This window comes from Pteropus alecto, unplaced genomic scaffold, assembly GCF_000325575.1.
Source record: "Pteropus alecto unplaced genomic scaffold, ASM32557v1 scaffold185, whole genome shotgun sequence".
NCBI lineage: Eukaryota > Metazoa > Chordata > Mammalia > Chiroptera > Pteropodidae > Pteropus > Pteropus alecto.
The window spans coordinates 1,915,567-1,935,662 of record NW_006438088.1 but is presented as its reverse complement, the minus strand read 5'-3'; the positions used below and the strand labels follow the sequence as shown (position 1 = coordinate 1,935,662).

The following is a 20,096-nucleotide window of genomic DNA, read 5'->3' as shown; positions in this document are numbered from 1 at the left end:
TCAAAAGGATTGATGTGTCCTTTTTGCATCCTCTCAAGTTGAACTTGTGTTTGATTTGTCCCATATTGGTGCGATCCCTTGATTAAGCTTCTGTCTGATAGGTCTTTTCATTATAACATTATTCTTTATCCCTTTGAAACTGATAATTATTTTTCATGGGTATTTGTAATCAGTAAGTATTCTAATTTGAACGAGTATTTTGAGACTATAAACATACTGTTCATCTAACTTTACCCTCTGAGATTAGCATCTGATGATGTTTCTTGGCTGAATTATTTCTGTGATGGTTGCCAAATTGCGATTTTCTTTTTAATCTCGATCATATTTTTTGTACTAAAAACTTATATCCTTGAAAGCAGACTTTTAGAAGTGGCATAAATAAGTTTCTACAGAGTTTGTAGTATCTTAGCAAAAGACAGCCTTCTAGCTAAAATTATTTTTAAACTAATAAGACAAAGAATATTCGGTTTAATGTTTTTTGGGTTTTTTTTTCAAAATTAAAATCCAAACAAAATATAAGTAAAACTTTTCTGTGGCAGGTGTTAAAAAGAAAGATGGCGTTTGTTGTATAGTGTTGTATATTGTTGAATGAGCAGACGTATTCTTTATAAAATATGAATTACTTTAAATAATAGTTGTTTATTGCTTAGTGCTAGTGAATGTTAAATTTATCTTGATAGCTGAGTTCAGTGGCAAAACTAAGTTGCATTTTTATATGTTAAAGTGCAAAATATGTTTTTCATACCATAACAGGTTATCATATATTCTATATATACCATATTTGTTACATATAATTTTTAGTATACTAAATGTCTGCTTTGATGGATCGAAATTTAGATTTCTTTCCTCATTACTATTGTCTGTTCTCTTGCTCTTACTTTCTGGCAAACAGTTATGGTAAATTGCTTTAAATGTACTAGACTTCTAAAATTTTGTCCAGTTTGGGTTTTTTCATGTTTAAACCCATTTAATGGCTAAGTATCTTATTCTCCTTGATAGCCAGGAACTGATCATTTTCTAAGACTCCTACCACTACTTTATTATGATATTTAGTGTTAAGAGTAGTTTAACATGTCCTGAAGAATCTGCTCAGAAGACAATATTACATCAGCCTAACATGGGATTTTGAAGCGAGTAGACTTACGATCAAGTACTAGTCCCATAATTTTAGCTCTGTGACTTTGGGAAATCAGTATAACATTTCTGAACGTCAACATTCTCATCTGTACATAGAGATGAAAAGTACCTAGAAATTGTGATATGCTATAATGTGATTATAGTAAATATAAATATGAATATGTTATTTACTTGGTTGGTAAGTTGGAACCAAAAGAGTTTTAGATTAGAGTAGTATTCCCCAAAATATACTTCACAAATACTAATTTTTCAGTGATTTGTTTCTTGAAAAAGTATGTTATGGTCAAAGAGGTTTTAGAAATGCTGAATTAAAGTTGAACATTTCCTTTACTACAAGACTTCTTAACCTTTAATGTATACGATGAATCTCTAAGAGGGAGGATATATATATATGTATGTATGTCCCTCAGAATAACATACATATATATATATGTATGTTATATATATGTATGAGGGACATACATATATATATTTATAAAATAAATATAAATACATATATACATATACATACGTGTATTTATTATTTCTATTGGTTTATATATTTATTTATTTTATGTGAATTTTCCCAAACTTATTTGACTTTAGTATCTTTTATTCACTGAACATCTTGTAGTTCTCTAGTGTTCCATGAAACACACTTTGAGAAATAATGGCCTAGTGCTGGAACTGTAATTGAATTATAAGACGGTTCTCCAGATTTGCTAGTTATGTTCAGTCATTAAACTCTGATGGCATCTTTCATAGGTAAGGTGTTTGATAGTGAACTCTTATTCTGAGGGACATAGCAGTTATCTGGATAGTGATGATAAAATGGCCAGCAAAGGAGATTAATTTAAATTCATTAAAAAATTTTCTGTTATAATGTAGGATAATTTTAGTATGCGTATCAAGATAGTTGATAGTAATATTTTTTTCAAGAGATCTTCATTTATGTCTGAAATTACTCAACATGTGATTTTCGACTAAAATAAACAAAAGCGATAGCTCTCTTTTATCTAGATTTTAGGAATATCAAGGAACATTTCAATGGCAATCAGACAACCTGGAATGTAATTCTAGCTTTGCTTTTTGTGAAATAGCTTGTGGAGATACTATCCTCTGGGATTTAGTTTCATCATGTGTAAAATGGCAGGGTTAAACGAGGTATAAAGTTTTGCGCATATGTAGAAATTGAACTGGGTTTAGTTCTATCTATGGACTCCGCAAAGTCAATAGATGCAGTTTCATCTTGATGGGTTGTAAATCTGTATTTCTGTATGGAGAGTCAAGGGGGGTGATCTCTGTTTCTCTCTCTTTGGCCTGTTTCTCTTCTATGACAAATTCATTTTCATTATTCAGGAGGGAAGAAATTTAATAGTCCTAGAATGGCTTACATACTTACCTTGAAGCAGTTATCAAAGTTAAGTGATTTGCCAGCCAAGGGCCCCCAGGATCCCCCCTGCAACTGTGTGTGTGTGTGTGTGATGTGTTACAGTGAGGTTTTCTGTGATTGTTATCTTCAAAGTCAGATGATTCACAAAGGAAATTGAGATGCTAGGTGGTCAAAACTAATAGTTGTCCATTATCAATAATAACATTTTAAAATTTAGTTTCTGGAGCTTATTTATCAGTACAATCAATCCACTTATCAAGGACTAAACCAAGATTGGGGAACTGTTATTCTGTTAAAGGTCATTGTAGGAAAAATAATTACATTAATAAAAGTCATTTTAATACTTTAAGGATGTTTCACACAAAAAATTCTATTAATCTGCTTTTAGATTCACCTAAATCATAAAAATTCAATAAGCAATAACACTATACTTCAGTTTCTTATATAATTCATTGCAAAGTTTACTCCAGTTTATATTTTTGAGAGGACTTACCTAACTCCACAGAGCATATTCAAATAAAGCTTTTATTTAAAGGCAAAGGATGTGATGCAGCAGGAGAAAGAGAATACAGGTAAGCATTCTCAGAGACACTCCATATGCAAGCTCTTGTGGGGACTCATGTTCATACAAGGATTGTACTGAGTCTCCTAGCTCCAGCTACCAAGATTTCACTTCTAAGAATGCAAAGAGAAACTTTCAGGAAGGCTCTTCCAGTGCTAAAGTTGTTTTTGCCAAACCATTAGGCCAGTTGCCAGCCTTCAGGAAAACTACCACACTGAGGTCACCAGGAGTTTTGGACCTTGAACAAGCACATCATAAATCCCACTGCCTTTAGCCAAGAGTCAACAACAGATATCTAGGTGTCTCTAGTCCAGCTGTAAGTTAACTCCTATCTCCCCACTCATTAAGGAAAGAATACTCTCCCTTTTTCAGACTAATATTAACAGTGTGATTCTCCAGTTTGAATCATTTTATTTTCCAGAATATCACTGTTCAATAGAAATATAATGTGAACTATATGTAATTTTTAAATTCACTACTAACCATACTAATAATAGTAAAAACAAACAGGTAAAATTAATTTTGGTAATAAATTTTATTTAACTCAAAATATGCAAAAATTGTGTTCAACATATAATCAACATATAAAATTGAGATTATTTCACATTTCTTTTTTTTTTACTTCTTGAAATCTAGTTTGTATTTTATACTTAAAACACACCTTACCTTGGACTAGCTACATTTCAAGAACTCAGTAGTCACGTGTGAGTATATACCGCAGCCAGCTCTAGCCTGAGAACATAACTGCTGTGTAATAGCTGTATCAGTAAGAAAATGTGTTCTGCATTCTAAATGCAAAATTAAAAACTTAGGAAGCACTTGTTTTTGTCAATGATCCTCACTCATTTTAATGTATCTTCATTTATGAATTCAACAGACATTTATTGATCACCTCCTATGTACAGGGATTAAATACTGGAAAGAACTCATAGTCCAGTGAATGAAAATGATCTATAAGCTGACAACTATAATACATTATAATAAGTGCTGATAGAGGTATGCATAGTATGATATGGAAACGGAAGTAGTCTGTATGTTTTTGGATAAAGGGTATTGGAAGATTTCATAAATTCAGGTTATAAGGGCTTGATCATGTAAAGGATGAGTGGGATGTTATGAGGTAAAAAAGCATAAAAGATCATTTTAATCAGAAGGCATAAAGAAATAATCAAAAGCACAGTGGTCTTGAAAAACTGTGAATAGTTTAATATTACCAGAGTTTACACTTCCTTTGGGCAAGTATCAGGAAACAAAGACAGAAAAGCATATGGAGGCATGAATATATGCCATAATATGATAAAGAGAGAGTTTGGACTTCATGATGGAGACCTGGTGAATAGTTTTACCATGAGAATCATGACATTTACATTTTGGAAATATTTCTTTGATGATAGTATATCAAGTGAGCTGGGGGCAGAAGATGGAGGCCAGTCAGGGAGCCATTGCAGTAGTAAAGAATAACTAAAGAAGATTTCAGTTGTGACAGAAAACAGGAGATGGGCATACCTGAATAAAATTCTGGAATTAGGATCAACAGAACTTGGACAAATTAATTCATTGTGGCTGGGCGGCTTATAGGAATGGGAAGCAGGGCATAGTAAGAGATAAGAAATCATATATAATGTGGAGGTTTATGTGATTTATCAAGTGAAATTTTTTAATTAACTAGATCTTTTCAACAATTTATCAAGTTAGTTCACAGATAGTTGAAAGAACAAGCACAGAGTTTTGCTACTCTGATAGTATAACAAGTAAGACGTGAAATGACACCTAGTGGTGAAATCTACTGATTCTCTGAACATCCTTTAATTTATATGGCTTTATAAAATTGTGGCTAGTACCTTATTACTTGATTTGATTTAGAAAATGGTTTGTTTTGGATTACAGATGAATAAATTAACCTTTCTGGAACATAAGCAATAGTCAGTGATACAGTTTTAAAAACGAGTTGAAAGAAAATACCAGAGTATGCAGATCAATAGGACTAATTCCCAAGCAAGATCAATGAAGAAAGATCGCTGCAAACTGTGACATTTTTGATTTACAGAGATGATGAAACTACACTGTTAGCATCCTAACAGGGGACAGAAAAACGTTTACTTATAAAGAAATAAAAATTAGACTGCTTTAAACTTTATTATAAATTTAAATGCTAGACATATAGAGCAATATCAAAAGATTGTTGAACAAGACGAAAAGTTAAGAATTTTGTACCTATCCAGGTTTTATTCAAGATATATAAGCTTAGACTTGAAAAACAAAACTTGCAAATATACGCAGTGCCCTTCTTTAGAAATTGTTCCAGCCACTGAAAGATTATTGGTGAATACTGAAATAAGTTAAATTGAGTTATATCTACATCATCGTTTTACTTCATAAAAAAGTATGTAACAAAATAATTTTTGAAAATAAATGTAAAATTTGGGTCTATAAATTATGTCAGTCTGACACTCCCACTAGAGCTTTGGTGGTAGAGAAATGCCTGATGCTGGCCTTTTTCAGAGCAAACATTTAAATTCTTTACTGAAAGTTTGTGTGTCTCTGAACAAATTGAAGTAGAGGTTGAAATTCTTACTTTGTTTTTTTGTACAGCATGAGGGACCACTTTTTGGATTTAAACCTTTTTTCCCATACGTTTCTTTTTTCCTTAATCCCTCTCCCACCCCAGCGATTTAGTTTTCTCCCCCGGCAATCCTTTCCAGTCCCTTATTCTGTTCTGCTTACCTCCATCACTAATCACTTCTTGGTTCTTATATATTGAGATGCCAGAGGTTCGTGATCCCACTGCATCATCATTTCTGTGTAAAAAGATGAAGAAGTGATCCCGTAGGATCCCAAGTTAAGGCAGGATTAGGTGCTCCAATACCAGTTGACGTGTGTGCATTAATAAAAATTTAGAATATAAAGGTAGCATTTCATATCAGTGGGGAAAGCTATGCTGGTTCGATAATGAGTACTGAGAGGTGCATATCTTTATTACAACTTGTCACATAGTACACTTTAAATATGTGCACTTTATTCTCTGGCAGTTACAGCTCAAAAGAACTCTAAAAATTGTGCTGAGATAGCTGATAATTTGTTAATTATTAGAGGAAAAATACCTCCCCTATTGCAAAATATATTTCAGAAAATAATTAAATATAATGAAACTATAAGTAATTACAAGAAATTGAAAAAAAAAAAAAAAGGTTTTATATGATTTTTGTGGTAAAGAACTTCCTAAGCATGAACCAAAGAAGAGAAAGACAAAAAAGACTGATGGTTTTTTTTCATGTACATACACTTCATTGTACACAAATGAGATCATATCATATGAGTCCCTGCTCCCTGAGCCTTCCCCCACATTATAGCCCAGTCCCCTTTCCTTCCCTACCATATAAACTATATCAAAAATCTGACAGGTGTTCTTTTAAAATACATATTTCTAAACTCATACATGTTGACATAAACATATAAACATATGAGATTTGGTTTGGGTCATTATTTTACATAAAATAGTCATATTAGCCTTTTGCATTTTACTTTTCTTAATCCACTGTACTTTAGGAAAATCGAGATATCTGGCATAGCTCTAATTCATTCATTTTAATGGCTGTGTAACAGCCAACTGTTTTTTTCACAATTTTTCACAATTTATTCAGCCATTCCAAATTAATGGGTGTTCACTTTGTTTTCAGTTCTCAAGAACTACAAATTATGCTGCCATTACCATCCTGTACCTATTCCATAGATATTGGTTCTTTTGTTTTTAATAAATGTTCTCAAACTGCTTTCCAGAAAAGGCTTTATCATTCACATTTCTACCAGCTATGTATGAGTACCTCTTTCTAATGTTCCTGCCAGCGTAGGTATTAGAGTTCATTTTACTTTCTGCCATTATTATTATTATTATTATTATTATTATTATTATTATTACTTCCTGTTTGCTCAAGGTCTCAAAGTCAGCCAGAGATGAGTGACTGGGACCTCGACCTTCTCTTTTTCTCAGATCTTTCCTGGGCATGCACACAACCTTGGACGTGTATACAGCCTTTTAGATCTCCAGGAATATTTTGGACGTGTGTACAGCCTTTTAGATCTCCAGGAATATTTTAGTTCTTCAGGATTTTCTTTTTAATTCCCACCCAAGCTCTTGTCTCTTCTGAAACCATAGCCTTAGGCAGCTAGATATTACCAGCAGATTGCTATCATTTCTGTGATGTCCTAGAGGGTAGGGCCGCCTGTCTCCTTGAGCTGATGTCTGTGTCAAATGAAATTGCCACAGTACCTAGGGAATATAGTTTTCCAGAGAGCTTCAGATTGGAACAAAATACTGATTGTGCTCTAGGGAAGCTGGTTTTAATGAAAATGCAAAGAAATTTCAGTCTTCTATGTTGACTGATACTAATGCCTTTTTTGGTCTCTAACTGGCCACTGAGCTAGGGAACAAGAAGGATGAGGATAATCCTCCATCGGAATGGCGCAGTCTCCCTTGTCTTACTGAGGTGCAGTTGTTTCTGTTGGGTAGACAATGTCTCACTCATTTTGTGGCTTTGCTTTGTTTCCAGAGTTTTGAAGTATTTAACTTAAATTTTGCTAGTATTTCAAATTTTGTGGGAAAGCGAGTTCACTGAGGTCCTCTCTCTGTCATTCTGGGAATTAATCTCCTTTCTTAGTTTCCTTAGCCAGTCATAGGCATTGAGTCCACAGTGTGAACTTTAAGGCCATTGGGGTCCAAATCCAAGAAAAGCTGATGGGATTCTAATTATATTAAATTTGTAAATTAATTTTGGAAGCATTGACATTTTGGGATTTTAAATTTTCTTAACTGGAAACGTGGTAAGACTGATAGAGTTGATTATTCTGTACAATTTTAAAAAAATTCTGAGTATTCAGCCACAAATAGCACTGGGGAAAATATGTGCAATATATTACATATATGTTAATGATCTTTGAATATTAAATTTATTTTTAAATATAGAGATTACATACAAGCATGGGTAAAGGATATAAGACATTTTTAAAAGAAGAAATATAGATGATCGGTAAGCCTAAGAATATTTAGTTAGAGATTAAAACAATATAAATTAAAATGAGATACCCTTTCCACTTATCAAATCAGAAAAAAAATAGCATTGTTAGGGTAAGGTATGGCAAAATACTCATTTACACTGCTGATGGAAATATAAATTGGTAAAATCTTTCTGGAATACAGTTTTATCCAGATATCCCTTTTCTAGAAATTAATTCTAAGGAAAAACTATTAATGTGTTCATTCATTAAATAGTTATGAATACCTATTGTATGCCAAACAATATTTGTCAGCAGGTATACATTAACAGAATACACATACACACTTAAAAACCTTTCCTTTCAAGGAATTTACATTCTTGTTGTTGAGTCAGACAACAAACAAAATATAAAGTATATTAGAATGAGATAGGTACTGTGGGAGTGGATGAGGAAGCTGGGAAGGAAGAGAATAAATGTGGGGGTAGGATGTGTGTTTGGGATCTCTAAGAATAATATTGTTTAGAATAATTAATCTCTAAGAAATGGGAATAGATGTCTTATTTTCTTATATTTTTTTGAGTTGTTTGTATAATGAACCTGTAGAAATAGATAACAGAAACTAACAAACATTTTAAAAAATAATCAGAATTCTTTGACAGTTTGAGTTCCTGACATTTTATAGAGGTTGGTGTATTTTAGCTGTCTCCTATACATTACAATGGATGGATTTTACTTTAGAAAAATAAATATAAATATATTTATAAATATAAATATATCAATTTATTAGCATAGGGTTTAATTGCATAGCCTGTCACACTTGGATGGAAATCTGACCTAGATTTATTTTTCTAAAATTTGGATATTTTAAAATTTGAATTCATTTAGCAAATTGAAATTCTATTTTGCTTATCTGCAATTAAGAACATTGGGAAGACTATCAGTTTCATTCACTAGAATTATATGGCTTAAATGTTGTTACAAACTTATTCATTTTATTTACTTTTCATCACTGAATTTCAAACAGTAAATTTACCTGATCGTTTTAAATATCTTAATTTGTATTCAATACTTCCTTTCAGAATCACTTAAAAATGTTTCATTATATTTCACTTTCATTTTATAAACTGTCAATGTAAGAATTTAGAGTAACTTAGAATTTTAGAATTTAATTCAGGAAAATATATTTTAGGAAAACAGTTAAAGGATGGGAAGAAGCCAGAACCATGCAAACCTATCCTCAAGGTGGAGTTCAAAACGACTAGATCTGGGTAAGATTTTACTTCATTGCCAATATTCATTGTATATAATTGCTCAAATAGCACTGAAGGTTATTCTATCATTTTTTAAATTTAGTTTTATTATGGTGACATTGGTTAATGAAATCTAGTTAAGTTTCAGGTGTACAATTGTGTGTTCAGTGCCCATGGTTAGATTCCTTTCTGTCACCACATATTTGGATCTATCATTATTTTTGAAGGCTTACTTTAGAATGGTCTAGCCCATTCTTAAATTTTATGCTTTCTTTATTTAACAAAATAACTAAAATTGGTAAATTTAGGATAAAATACTCCTGTGTCTTTAGCAGTTTTACTGTATATCTTGGAAAATTTGAATTTTTTTCTTATCAAATTTTATACATTCTGTTAGATTAGTCTTCAGTTAACATAGTGTTTATTCACTAGTGAAAATTGTAGAATGCCAATGACGAAAAAAAGATTTAAAATTTAACCTGTTTCTACTGTATATGTTAATTATGAAAGCTTATATGTATTCTTTAAAAATTAAATCTTATTTGGCGATTGTAAAAATATAGTTTAATATTAAAGGAAGTTAGTTGTTTTTGAAGACATTGATTGTCACTATATATGGATTAGTTATGAGAACTATGTGGCTTTTACAGTTTACATATTTTACATATATTTTTAGTATACTACAAATGTTATATTTTTGAAAAAATTTTAAATGTTTCTTTGAAAATTCTGTATCTTTTTAAACTCTAAAGTAGTCCTTTTATTTATGTTCTGGTGCGCAGAAAAAGTGTGCGGTTTTACTCACTATAGCCATGTAAGAGAGTGAATTTATGTAGTATACATAGGCCAATGGTTTTCAAATTGTGGTTCCTAGGTCAGCAGCATTAACTGAGAATGTGTTAGAGATACAAATTCTCGGAGTCCACCCCAGATTTGCTGAATCAGAAACTGTCTGTGGATGGAACTCAGTAGTCTGTGTTTTAACTAGACTCACAGGAGATTAACTTGTATATATATATTTTTGTATTCCAGTTTATAACTGCCAGTTATTATATCCGGCCTACTTCTCTTTTTAATTTCTTCACCCAGTCTCATTCAACTCAGCCTTGTTCTCACTTAGTAAAAGACAGTAGGCTGAAGAATCATAAGAGTGCTATTTTTTCCCCTGGATCTTCTTTAGCCTTCTTTTGGGATCCAGCAGATATACTGTGTTCAGAAAATAGGCAGAATGAACTCCACGAGGAATAGCATCCATTTAATGGACTATGGCATCTCTCACTGTGTGACCTTTGGCACAGAGTTATCTGACTTCTTTTTGCTTCATTTTCCTCATTGATGACATAAATGAGATAATGGGTCAAAAGGTTGTTGTGATGAATTGAAATAATCATATATTCAAAACATTTCATATAGTGCCTGGTATATAATAAACTTCCTATAAATGGTTGCCCTTATTTTTATTAGAAAACCTCCTACCACCAATTTTTAAAATTTGCTTTATTTGTCCTATGGCAAAGAAATGTTAATGGTAAAAGCTTGGCAGCAAAAAAAAAGGGGGTAGGGGGAGGTGAGGGTGAAACAAGAAAAAATCTTGTATTTATAATACAACATAAAAGGAAGTATGTAAACATTTAAACTAATAGCCCTAATTGTCTTCTGAATTATCTATTCATTTTAACAAGTATTGATTGGGAATAAAGGCAAAAGTCCAGGGAAGAATTGTTTTCCCTCTTTGCTCTACCTGTTCCCATTTTCACTCCCATATCGTGGTAACACTTATGAATCCCTGGTTTCTTCCAGGATAGCAGCAGTCCTTTTCCTTTTGTAGGATTAGAAGTAAAAGAAAGTTGGGCTGTTTTGTATGCACTTGTAGATACTGTAAAAACGATCAATAGCATCACCCTCTTATAACAGTCTTCTCCGGCTTTCCAATTTCTTTTTTCACCTGGGATAGAACATTCAGTAAATTAAACAGGTTTTTCTTTTTTCTCACTCTTTCTTGAGAACTACTGCACTCCCCACTCCCACGTAGAGCAGAATCACCCTCAGTTAAGTAAGCAAGATGGCTCTCACTTTTTTCCTGTTCCTAGCAAGTGTCTTGGGCAGATGCCAGCAGAAGGTGTTCTGTCGGTCCTGTTGACAAATTACCAAAGTTTACTAGAAGAGCCATCCTTCCTGCCTCAGGACCTTCTATATTTTCTTCTCTTTACCTAGAAATCATTCTAGGGAGATTCCCTTTTATTCTTCATAGCTCAGCATGAATGTCACTACTCTCAGGATATATTGGATCTCCCAGTAATATATTCTTAAAGCATGCTGTATTTGTCCTTTACAGAACTTATACTTATCATTAATAATGAAATCGTGAAATTACGTAAGGCACATTTCTCCCATTAAATATTCAGCTCAGTGAAAGCATGGGACATAATTGTCTCAGTTCTAATTGTCTAGCTTCTAATGTAGTGTTACTAAATGTGAGGAAGAAAATGATAGGCTGCTGTACAGAAAAGCATAGCCATAAAAAATTAGCTGTTATCTGTTAATGATAAAAGCATAGTTTAACTCTGAGACACAGGAAAACTCTGACAAAAAAATGGAATCAAGATGTTGTGTAAACTTCTATTTCCTAATAAAATAAAGCATCTATTATACCAGGAGAGATGAGACATAGGGAACAGTGACAATATCATTAATATGGCATTTTAATAGCACTTTTATTAAAGACATGACACTATTCTTTATATGACCAATTCTTTTTAAAAAACCAAAAGTTAAATGTTAAGTCAATTCTGTTGACATTGTTTCTTTGAAAAATGAGTGTGACCCAGGCCTGAAGTTCTGCAGCTAATGGTGCTGGAGAAGGTAGTTAGGACGGTGGCTCAGGGGCCAGACCACCTGGGTCTGAATCTTGCCTCAGGAGTTCACTGTGCAACCTTGAGCAAATCAACTAAGACTCTCTGCCTATTTCTTCTTCTATAAGATGAGAATAATATTATCTACCTCATAGAATTGTTACGATTAAACAAACATACAAAGCACTTGGAACATGCTCTTTAAACCAGTTGTCTCACAAATCACTTGTCTCAAAACAGTGATTGATAACCTCTAACAGACATATAAAATGTAGTTATTCTATGATTTTACTGTCACAAAGAAGTAGACCAGTGGCAAGGTTGACCAGACTCTATAATAATTGAAGAACCTCACTAATATTCTTCCCTAGATAGAGAAACACTGTGATTTAGGGCAATAATTTTTTTAAACTAATCAGATGATGGTTGTGACTATTGATCATTAACTTATCGACTAGAATAAGAAATAACAGAGTGCATTGCACATTTTAAGGATCAGTATTGGTTCATGAAACTTTTGTTCAATTGTATATATTTATAATTTATGTTGTATCATGAAGTAAAATGTACTTCTTACTTTGAGTCATAATTATAATATTTGAAAGTTTCTGATTTAGTGGAAATAACTGAGGCTTTGGATTGTCAGACTTGGATTCAAATCCCAGTTTTGCCTCTTATTAACTATTATCTTCAGCAAGTCATTTAACCTCACTGACCCTCTCTCTTTACCTCAGTGAAATAAGGATAGTAATTCCAACTCCATAAGATTGTTGTGAAGAACTAAAAGAAATAATATAATCTGTTGGGACATGGTAGGTGTTTGATTAGATTATAGTTCCTTTTCTCTATTTCTACATTTTCTTCTCAGTAGTGGACTACATAAGAAGTTGTAGGTAGGACCAGACTTTCAACAAGAAGCAGCTCGGGATGGGTTCGAGTTTTCAGACAGGTACGCCACTGAACTCCTTAAGGTGTTCTGCACTACAGAGCATTAGAAGAGTTAGTTTCCTTTAAGAAATTGACCACCATTCAAAGAATCACCAGTTTTTGGGGAAGCATCTCTGTTAGGGAACCTAAAAGTGAATATTATCACAATTCAGTTTAGCAATTTAGTCTCATTTGGAGAATCACAACTAAGAGATTAATTTACCCCCTTTTATTATAACATATGCTATGGCAAACCTTTCCTTTATGGAGCCAGAGAGTAAATAGTTTAGACTTTGCAGGCCATGTGGGTCGGTCACAACTATTCAGCTCTGCCATTGTAGCCCAGTAGCTGCCATAGACATCATACATGAATGAATGCAGCTGTGTTCCAATGAAACTTTATTTACAGACACTGACATTTGAATTTCATGTGTCATGGAATCTTTTCCTTTATGTATTTTTTTTCAACTATTTAAAAATAGAAAAATTATTCTTAATTTTCAGGCCATTAGAAATGGGCAGCAGGCCATAGTCTGCTGAAGCTTGATATACACACACATACACATATGATGATATTTTTAAGTTTATTTTCAGGAAGAGTATTTGCGTTTATAGCCCCCACCCTCTCTAGTGCCAGAATGTACTTTCAAGTGGTTTAGAAGGTAACGTGATTTCTTAAATTTTAACTATATACATGGACTAAAAGCTATAGGTAGATAACCTGTGTAAGAATGTGGACACACTCTATAATAAAAACTCAAGATACATTTGTGACATTCTGATTCTGAAAACATCTAAAAGTCTCTTCCAGTAACAGCCCTGCCGTCTTGCTGCCACTGAGGTTCCTCTGCTCTTCCCAGGGCCTTGTTTCCAGTGAAAGAACTTAACTCTCCGAGCCCAGAAGCAAACACCCTCTGCACAGAGTGCTGCCTCTCCAGAACACAAGCTCGCTCTTGCATAGTCGCTTCCTTCCTCACCATAGATTGTTCTTCAGTAACCATATCTGTTAACGCTTATGCTGTACTTCCAGACACTCTTCTAAGTGCTGTACACATACAAACTTATGTAATCTCAGCAACAACCCTATGAGGCAGGTATTGTTGTTATGTCTGTCTTACAGATGAGGAAACTGAAGCGGAGAGGATGAGTCACTTTTCAATGTCATACAGCTCATAAGTGGCAGAGCCCAGATTTAATTAAGTCTGTACTCTGAACAACACTGCACTTCCTTTTTAATGAAACCTACTCTCTGTTCACATTAATCTCCAATCCCCAAAATCATACTCAGACCTGCAGATTCCCCAATAATTGCTCTGCTAAATTACCTACTAAAAAACTGCAGATGAACAAACTTTTCTTCATTCACAGATATGTTGACTGTAGAGAACAATGTTTTAGACTCACAGGTTTAGTAGTAGTCTTTACGTCGGTAAATACGTTTGTATTCTCTTCCTTTTATCATACCTGCAGCTTGTTCTCTGCTCTTCTCTTGTCGCTAATGTATTAAAGTCAGCAAATGTTTCATATTCATTCTCTCTTCTCCATCTAAATTCTTGCTAAGCCATAGCAACAAGAAGAGAAACTCATTTGGACAGCATGCCAGCTTTCAGAAACAAAAGCGGTTTCCTTTTGTATTGTCTTAGCAAGTCTCATATCTTTACTTGAGACAAAAATAATTAATATTTGAACTCAACATCGTTACTTACATAGTTTAGCTTCCAAGCACCAAGAAGAAAAAATATTAGTAGATGAAGTGAACATTCGTTATTTGCTTACAATATGCCAGGTATTCTGCTATGCAATTTGAATGCACTGTCTTTTCATAATTCTCATAAACAGCACTGTCGAATGGGTACTTTTATTGTCTCCATTTGGAGATGTAGATATTGAGTCAGAGAGAGCTTAACTTGCTGCAAGAGTCACGGAGCTGGAATTTGAGCCCAGGTTGACTTTGGAGCTAGACCTCTCAATCAGTACACCAAAGGTTTTCACATAGCATGGGCGAGGATAGAATTGTCCTAATGATTCACTCAGGTCACTCAGTTTGCGGAGAACTGGACTCGCTTTTAAATTTCCTAGCTTATCAGATCATAAACCTAACATTAAATCATACTCCATACAAGTAATCTCACTAATGTGAACTGAGAGGAAATCTGTGCCTCTGGCAGGCTGGATAACTTAATGTAAGTAACCCTAGCTACTCAGGGCTAGAGAGCTTCATAGATCACTTCCAGGCTACAAATTTAACTTTAAATTGGTGAAGCCTAGGTTAGGTTTTTATAGTCTCCCATTGTGGTCAGGGTACTTGGTCTTACACCTGTTTAGGAAAAATCCACAGGCAGATGATATTTAATTGCAATGGAGGAGACGTCTTTGAGTTGATGGACTCAAAATTTCAAATGCTTCCTCAGGTAACCTTTCCTGTTTTCATGTTACTTTTACTGTTTTGGCTAGAAACTTTCCATCTTAAGTTGGCTAATTCTCATTTTATCACTATCTTCAGAGACTTTCTTAAGACCTACTTAGTTTTATCTTTATCTTCATTCTCTGAAAACTGGAGTATTTTCTCCCAGTCTTATTCTTCAGACCTCATACTTTACTGCTGTAACTTCTCATTCACTTTTTAAATTTGACATGAAATGCCTTAACACTTATGGTGTAATCCCACATAACTAGAAAACTGAGAGTACTAGATTCAGAGCTCTGTCTTCTGAAATTAGAATACCTCATTTAGTAGCTATTTAAGTATATGCTATTTATTGAATTTTGTCCTTGGCTTCTATCAATTTAAAGTGCTAAGATCCCTCTATTGTAAAGCCTTTCCCTATATTTATTTTTTAATTTATTACTGCCAAATTAAAATTGATGTCACATAAGTCTGCTGATATAAAAATCCATTTTTATATCATTGGCAAGTTTTACTTGTTAACTTTGAAAGTAAACATGTATTGAGCACTTTGAACTACATTCAGCCAGTGGCAGCTGCTAAAATTAAGGTGACATTGCTTAAGTGTAAGTGAAAGGAACACGTACAGAGTGATTCCCTGGTAGTTCAGAACCCTGTAGAGCCAAGGCTGCCAGCACTGGTATTTTATCCTGAAAGACACCAAAAGAAACAGGTAGAAAGGAGGACTACTAGATGCTGGATGGGAAAAAAAAATATATTAGGAAACACGGGATATCATATCCTTGAAATGTTTATAAGAAAAAGTAAGTTAAGTATTGCTTGCTGCTATAGAAAAATTGACTAGAATGATAACAGAAGAAAGATTCAGAAATATATGTTGTAGGATGGATTAATTTGTAAGACGACTTTATTAGCATCATTTCAAACACGAGCCACGATATAGGGACAAGAAAGAAAAAGAAATGGTGTATTCATCATAGAAAATACTAGTTTAGAACATGTATTCGGTGAATTCAGCAGTAGACATGAGTAACAATTATATGTCAGGAAGGGTAAGGCAGATTTTCATTTTCATTTTAAGTTAAGGAAGACCTTATGATTAATGTCCAAATTGCAAATTTGTTGGCATTGGAGACACTGAAAATGAAGAGAATAATTTTGGAAGAAAGTTTTTGAGTGAATTTCTTATGATGAGTACAAAATACAGATAGAGAAGATAACTTTCTTTTTAAAATATGAAAGTCATTGTCATGTGATTGTATGATCTAGATACATTCTTCTAGAAAATTTTTTGGCCGCAGAACTAAAGTCTTAGAATTAAGACAAGTTTTTGGTCCTGAAATGGAACATTGAACTACATGAAGTATATGACAAGAATAAAAAGTGTAGTCGAGGGGAGTATGCTAGCTAAAGGATGGGGAGAAGTGAAGAAATAAATGATGGAAAATGAGACTTCTGGCCCCTGCTGCCATGAGCAGCACACATTAAACACTTGGTAGACGCTTGTTGAATAGATGATGAATCATAAGAATATTCTGACTTAATTTGTACAGTTATTCTTGAGTGGTCTGGGAAGCAGAAAAATTTGTCAGCATAAAGTACATTTTAGTACTTGAATGCAGAATGTAGGGACAAATATGTAAATATCATTTAAAACTGGCAAACCATTTTTGTGTATTTCAGAAGAAAAATGCATTTTTAAATGTATAATTAGTACACAATTATTAATCTTATTTTTATCCACTATTAATATTTTATTCTCTGAATTGTTTTTGGAAGTATTTAGGATTTTTTTTTAAGTTCTGGCATTAAGTAAAATCCTCACAAGAGAATCCTACTACCAGTAATTCCACTATTCCAAAACAATTTTTTCATTTGTTCATTTTCCTTAAGCCTTTTTTCAGATACCTATTTTCACTTACTGTATTCTTAGAGCATATTGCAGTTTGGCATTTTTTTCTACATAATATTTTTAAAGCATTACTATCAGTTTTGTTAATAGTTTTAAGGGCTGCATAGTTAACTCATAGTCTTCCCTTTTTTCGAACATTTAGGTTTTTCAATATCAGGTTTTTAATATTATAGATAAAAACATAGTAGTGAACATATTCTTTTTATATTATAGATAGTACAGCAGTACAAATCTTTTGTTGAATTGTTTCTTTACAAGAAATTTCCAGTTGTGAAATTTTGAAGATAAAAGATTTTTATGAATCTTAACAAATTGCTGCATTACTTTTTGAAAATATATGTGTATACTTTAAGTAACTGAGTTTAAAATACGATTTCACCAGTCTAATTAATGTAGGATTATTTTTGTTTTATTAATTCACTAACCTTAAAATTCAGCATTTATGCTTTAGAATTCTCTCATATTCTATAACCACCATGTGAACTCCTAAATGACTGCTGTTCCTGGAAATGTAACCTGCTGTGATGGTAGGGGGTGGAAGTTAAATTTAAATTTGTATCTACATAAAAGCAGCAGTGATTCATAGAAACTTTCCAACCAAATTTTTTGCAAACAGTCTTCCCGCTAAGCATTGATGTTTGTGCAGGGAACAGAAATTACTCGTATGCTTGTCTGTTCCCTCCTGTCTAGAAACTATCTTATGAGTTTATCAAAGTTGATCTGTTAGTGGTTGATAACAATTCTTCACTTAGTAACAGTTCTTCCATTTCTAAAATCCTAAAGTAGAATTAAAAACCTTGTAGTTTTTTAATGTATATTATTTGTAAAAGGGCACAGTTTCATTTCAGACCTAATTGTTTTCAAAATTGTTACTTATTTGTTCAGGCATTCAGATATGCCCCTCTTATACTTCCTCTAATTTATTCATCATACTTTTCCTACTCCTAAAGTTCATTCTGAGCTTTCCTACAATTTCTTCTTATAGAGCCATACCACCTTTGTCATTTAAATTGGTTCTCTGGCACATCCTTAAAGCTTTATGGATTGTTTAGGCTAATCTAAGGATAAATTTCTTATCATTATTTATGGTAATCTGCGTTTTTTTCCCCATCCTTAAAGGTGATTTCACTTATGATCTATACATAGACTGAATATCTTATCTTAGTTATGATTCATCAATAGTTCTAGTACCTTTACCTAACGGCTTATAATATGTATTGATATCAGCTTGTATGATTTAGATTCTGCCTTTCTAGAGGACAGGGATCAAATCCATGTTAGACCTTGTCTGAATTAGTAAACATTTGATCTTGTCCAGAAAATCCACGGAAACATTTGGTCCGCCCTCAAAGGTCCTTGATATTTGGTCATATTTGGTACCATCTAAAACATCCATTGAGGCATTTGGTCCATGATTTGTTAAAAAGGGTTATTATTGACAGTACAGCCACAACACATTTGTTGGACCAATAAAACATGATAGTACTTTTATTAAACCTTTAGCCAGAAGTACAAATAAATGTTATGGGCCATTTGAACCCAAGGACATTTTTGACAGAAACAGACATCAAGGACCATTGGTATAGACTGAAAACACTCATGGACATTTTCAATAGAACCAAATTTCAACAGCCTTTTGGCGTGGACCACATGTCTCCATGGACATTTTAAGCAGGACCAAATTTCAAGGACCTTTTGGTTTTGGTGTGGAACAGATGTCTCCGTGGATGTTTTGTATAGGACCAAATATCCTGCAAGGTCTTGTATGCAGTAAATGAGTTTGGAAACTATGCAGTGTTCTCTCATAGGTAAACTTTGACATCATACTTATAACATTGTGAACCTTATATGCAGTCCATTTAATCACAAATTAATTCCACATGGCAAAGACTATATTGAAGATTTTAAGTTTCATTTTGAACAATACTTAATTGTAAACGTAGTTAAATTCTCATATTTGTATTGTTAGGAGAAAGAATCCAAAGTAATGGACTAATGTGAATTAGTGTTGTGTCCTTGTATCTTAAACAACCTACGGGTACACACTATAATACATCAAAATCCAAAAGCATAATTTTTGTAGAATTTTTATCGTTAGATCTACCAAATTCTTTATCTTAATGACTATTGAGCAGTAGGTTTAGTGGTAATTAAGACGTATATTTGACCAACACTTTTTAGGATACCTGGCCAAAGCAGAGGAGCACAGAGGCAGAATTGGCATTCTGTGCCCCGAAGGAGCTCGCAACACAAGAGAAAGAAGAAAACAATGACAACTAAGCGTGGGAAATGCTGAAGAGGGTGCTGAGGAATACAGGAAGGGCATCAGCTCATTCAGGGTGGGTGGGCTGGAAGAGGTTTTCCTGAGGAGATAATGATTGGACTCGGTTTTAAAGGAGAAATAAGAATTACCCAAACAGAAAATGAGAGGAATTATATCTCAGGCAGTGAACAGCTTGTACAAATGCTATTGTAATAATATAAGCTGCAGGTTATTGGGGCTAGAACTAAAGTAATTGTGGAAATGAAATGGAGGAGACATGTGCTTGAGATCCTAATAGAGTGAACAGGATGTGTCCTCAAGATCTGGGGCTGTGTCATATATTACTGTGTGTTACTTGACTCGTTGTGTTGCAGCCACCCTGGCGTTTTAGTTTCTCAGGTCCACCAAGCTCATTCCCAACT

The 20,096-nt window shown here is 33.4% G+C and overlaps 1 protein-coding gene across 1 annotated transcript in view; it reads left to right on the top strand.

Moving 5' to 3' along the window:
- The window catches only part of STXBP5 (syntaxin binding protein 5), a 152,462-nt gene that overhangs the window by 67,369 nt on the left and 64,997 nt on the right, over window positions 1-20,096 (top strand). The window contains 1 exon segment of the mRNA XM_006915338.3: window positions 9,253-9,331. Coding sequence (XP_006915400.1) covers window positions 9,253-9,331 — 79 coding nt within the window.